The 4,700-nt window shown below is 42.7% G+C and overlaps 1 protein-coding gene across 1 annotated transcript; it reads right to left on the bottom strand.

Annotated features, from left to right (window-relative positions):
* Positions 1-345: 345 nt before the first annotated feature.
* LOC307086863 (B-cell receptor CD22-like) lies at positions 346-3,784 on the bottom strand (the record flags this gene model as incomplete). Its single annotated transcript, XM_079752210.1, has 5 exons — positions 346-385; positions 2,011-2,191; positions 2,376-2,636; positions 2,806-3,069; positions 3,547-3,784. 5 exons carry the CDS (start codon positions 3,782-3,784, stop codon positions 346-348), a joined length of 984 nt encoding a protein of 327 aa, XP_079608336.1.
* Between the last annotated feature and the right edge of the window lie 916 nt (positions 3,785-4,700).

Genomic DNA, 4,700 nt, shown 5'->3' with positions numbered 1-4,700 from the left:
CAAATCTGAAGTGTCTGCCGCCTCTGTCTGGTCAGTTTCTCTGAAAAGAAGACAGAAATTCAGTGACCATGTGAAGCAGATCCATTGGGTTGATAAAGTCCCAAAACGTAGAGTCTATTTCCTCTTTAGAAATACCAAGAGAATCTTACCCAGGGACAGCTTTGGGTGTTTTAATGTTGACCACAGAGTAAAAGACTGCATCTGCCTGGTCCGATTGGACACGAGAGCCAGCCGAACAGCGAAGCACTTCCTGGTTCTCTGAGCGAAAGGTGTGGATGCTGGCATAGTGAAGGTCATCTTGCTCTTCTATTGGTTCTCTCTGTGCTGCAGGAGCCAAGCGATAGGTCACAGCTGAGACGTTCTCATACACAGGACCAGGAAGTGGCTGAGGGAGATTGAGGACAATAGAGCACATTTAGAAAACAGTTTACACTTCCTGAATGCAGTCCTGAAGGTCATGTGTGTCTAGTTCATCTAGAGAGCCTTCGTGGTGACTAGTGGTCCCACCATGCAGGCTGCTGTAGGCCTCACTCACTTACTGCAAGCTTTCCTCAATCTGTTGAGCTCTTAAAAAACATTTTATCTTTGAACAACATCTTAATTTTCTTCTTTAAAACAAAATTACACATAATTACTTAAATTCACCAATCTTCCCATTCTGCTCACTGGTAGAAGTCTCACCAGATCCCAGTTTGCCCTCTAGATCTCACCCTAGATCTCACCCTTTAAGCAAACATGACTTTGTAAATCCGAGACTGATAATGAAGTTTCTATTCCCAGATGAACACTGTTGAGGAATGTATTAATTGGATTGGTGAGACTTAAAGTCTCAAATGGAGGCTTGTTGGGGATTGTATTCATTTTTAAATGGTTAGATATGGTTTTACCTCATGCTGTTTGTCCCCTCCCCTGCCAGTGCCCTGTCTCTGACCCCACTGTTAGTCGATGATACCTTCTCCCTGCCAGACACCACTCTCTATCCCTCCACTACACTTGAGGGGCTGATCAAAAAATATATATATTCTCCTTCATCCTGTTCTCATCCTCTCCCTCCCCCACAGACCAACATCTTTATCTTCAGCTTTGGCATAACTATGTTTTGTATAGAAATTATACTAAATCAACAGCGTTGGCTCCTCATTTTGTTGATGAACCAACTAATTGAACTTCACACCGGAAACTACCAAAGAACTTGTTAGAGTTTTCACATTCGTATAAAAATAGCCAGGTAAGATAGAACCTCGTCTTGTTAAAGCATTAGGATCGCCCAGTAAGGTACAATCTCTGGTAAAATCATTATGACAGCAGCAATCAGTTTCTTCCCACTTCTATTCTTATTCTGTTTAGGAGGTCTATAGCACATTCCCACTAAAATGGGCATTGTATTAATGCATAAAATGTAAACAATCTAATTTATCTCCAGTTCAGAAATGTCCATGTTGAGGGTTGAGCTTCAGACTGTTCTTTATGAAAAAACAGACACTGTTATGTATAGTCTCTCCTAGCCTTGTGTTGTGGTCTCAGGGTAATTCCACCGTGTGTCTTAGTAAAGGATGGGTTAGTAATAAATGGCTTCATGTATCTCACCTCCAGCATGGTATCTGGCCTTCCTCCCTGTCCACATGCTTTTCTGGAGGCCCTCTTTCTTCTTAAGAAGAGAACAGAGAGATGAAGAAGCAACAGGTGAAGTTAAGGAATGGGAAACGAGAAAGAGAGAGATCTCACCTCATCCAGAGGAAGACGAGGAGGAGTATAATGGCCAGTAATACGCCAATGGTTGTTGAAGCTACCATCGTCAGTGATGATGAGGATGTCACTGGAACATATGAAAAGGATTTCAAACACTGATTACAAAGTGCAACATAAGAAGGCTATTGTTGAACTGTGTGCCTTTGACTGTTTGGAAGCTCTGTGTGTCTTTTGAATAAACAATTACCTTTAATTAACAAAAAGGTGGAATTATAAAGTCCTATTGCATTATGAGCTTGGCAGTTATAGTTTCCTGCATGCTCAGAAGTGATATGAGTGATGGTGTAGTTCTGTCCTGATTCCTCCACTGAGACTCCATGTTCCTTGAACCAGGTGTAGCTAGCTGCTGGGTTGGCATCACTGCTGCAGCTCAGAGTCACTGAACTGCCCTCCTCTATTTCACCAGAGGGACTCACGGTCACTGAGGTGTTCTTTGGAGCATCTGAACATAAAATAACAACATCCATCCTTAAGTTATGAAACCGTGTTTAGCAGCAACTGCAATAGCAGTATAATAAGTAAGTCATAGGTGTTTACAGGCAAGCAGTAATACATGAATAACAGCTGTCTTTTGATAGACCAGATATAGAAAAGTTGTTTACATATAAGACATGTTTTCAACTCACACTGGACATCCACAAATATCGAGTTAGAGCTCAGTTGTCCATATTTGTTCTCTGCTCGACAGCGGTATGATCCTCTGTCTTCAGGGCGGACTGAGGGGAAGGTATGACGTTGACTTGGTTTCCAGAGCCAAGGTTGATTGTTCTTGAACCAGGTGTAGCTAGCTGCTGGGTTGGCATCACTGCTGCAGCTCAGAGTCACTTTACTGCCCTCCTCTATTTCACCAGAGGAACTTGAATTCACAGATGCATGTTTGGGCCGATCTGGAGACACGTAGAAACATGTAAAAGCAGCATGTACATTTATATTCATGGCAGTATTAATGATAACGAAAGGTTTGTGGGTTTATTGCACAATGAATTTACTGATGACTAATTTGAATATTTATTTTATAACATCTGTAATATGATGTTAAACATATGTTTTACTCACATTTCACGGATATATAGATCAACTTAGATGTCCTTAGCTCAGTCTGAGCTATACAGCAGTAATCTCCAGTGTCTGCAGACCGGATGCGTTGAAAGACAAGATGTGGTCCCTGCGTCATCCCTCTGTAGGAACGATCTGTATTAACCTTAAACCAGGTGTAGCTAGCTGCTGGGTTGGCATCAGTTCTGCAGCTCAGAGTCACTGAACTGCCCTCCTCTATTTCACCAGAGGGACTCACGGTCACTGAGGGGGTCTTTGGAGCGTCTGTTAACAGTTACATTTCATTAATTATATTCATTAATCATTAATACCGGCAGTTTGAGTCCATCTACGATAAAGCGAGGAATGTATGCATGTTTGTATATATGTGTGTGTGTGTGTGTGTGTGTGTGTGTGTGTGTGTGTGTGTGTGTGTGCATGCTGGATACACAACCATTATATTAGTAATATAATTACTAATAATTAGGAGAGCCTCTGTCTGTCTATGTGATCTTTTCTCTACTTCTGTGGCGGGCATATTACTGTGAACACAGGAAGTGCCGTGTCGAGTGTGAAGTATTTTAAAGGAGCGATGCTCGAGAAAGCTGCAAGCAGCAATACGGGAGGCCAAGTGATCGGCCCGATCAGACCAGGTCCGTTTTGAACAGACTCTACACTGGTTCATATAGTAACATGTAGTTCTGTACCCTAAAGGGTCCATTACATCTGGTTTCATGTCAGAGTACTGTGGAGTGGACTTACACACTGAAGGAGAGCAGAGATTGTATCCTTTAACAGCACATGAATAGCTGTCTCCAAACTGAGTTACGACCACGTTGTTCACTTTCTGTCCTACATACTGTCCATTCCTGAACCAGATGTAGGGAGGATCCCCAGCTAGACCACTCCTACTGTGACACTCCAGATTTGTCCAGGTAGGATTGGTAGGGTAAGGAAAGGACACCTTCACCTGGAGATCTGGGTCTGAGAACAAATACATACAATTATTCTAAATAATTAAGATAACATATAACACAAACCTTCTAGAACCAAAGAACACACACACTCTCACTCACACACACACACACACACACACACACACACACACACACACACACACACACACTACACACTACACTCATTGCTAATCCAAGTTTACCTGTTACAGATAACTTCACTCCAGGTTCACCAGTATGTTCAACACCTGGTGGGTTTGTTGTGAACCTAAACCTGTAGACGGCAGAGTCACTCCATCTCAGGTCTCTGATTCTCAGGGTACATGTCCCACGACATCTGGACCCGCGACAGCTGACGTTTCCACATCTGTATTCAACACGACCTGTATAGCCTCCATCGTTCAGATCAACAGGCTGATAGTTGTCTCCTTTAGTAAACCACCATTTTCTGACTATTGTAGGGCGGTGCTGTACGTTGTCAGGGAATTCATAAGTGCAGCTGATGTCAACCATTGCGTCTCTTAGAGCGCAGACATTACTAGATGAGTAAGTAACTCTCCAGTCACCGTTACCCCGAAGCGCTGTGAAAAAACAAACACATCTCATTGAGAATTAACAAGACACAGAGGTTCACCTGATGAACAGATCAGAAGATACATAAAGAGATGGCTGGTGGGTGGAGATGAAAACTACAGATACATGCTGACCACTGAGCTGTGAGAGGAACAGAACATCAAGTGACACTAGATACGTAGCCAGGGGGAAATCAAGTTCAACCCGACCCCCCCCCCACTCAAATGCAGAATTGTCTACATTACATTAACTGAATAACACACTGTAACAGTTAATGAATTAGGTGGTGTAGGCTACCAGGCTATGATTAGTCTCTAAAGACCTCTTTTTCACAAGATATTCTTGTGGTTTGTTTAAACCGAACACAGCGTACTAGACGGTGATTGA

This window comes from Pollachius pollachius (genome assembly GCF_949987615.1).
Source record: "Pollachius pollachius genome assembly, chromosome: 15".
NCBI lineage: Eukaryota > Metazoa > Chordata > Actinopteri > Gadiformes > Gadidae > Pollachius > Pollachius pollachius.
This window is presented reverse-complemented; position numbering and strand designations above follow the sequence as displayed.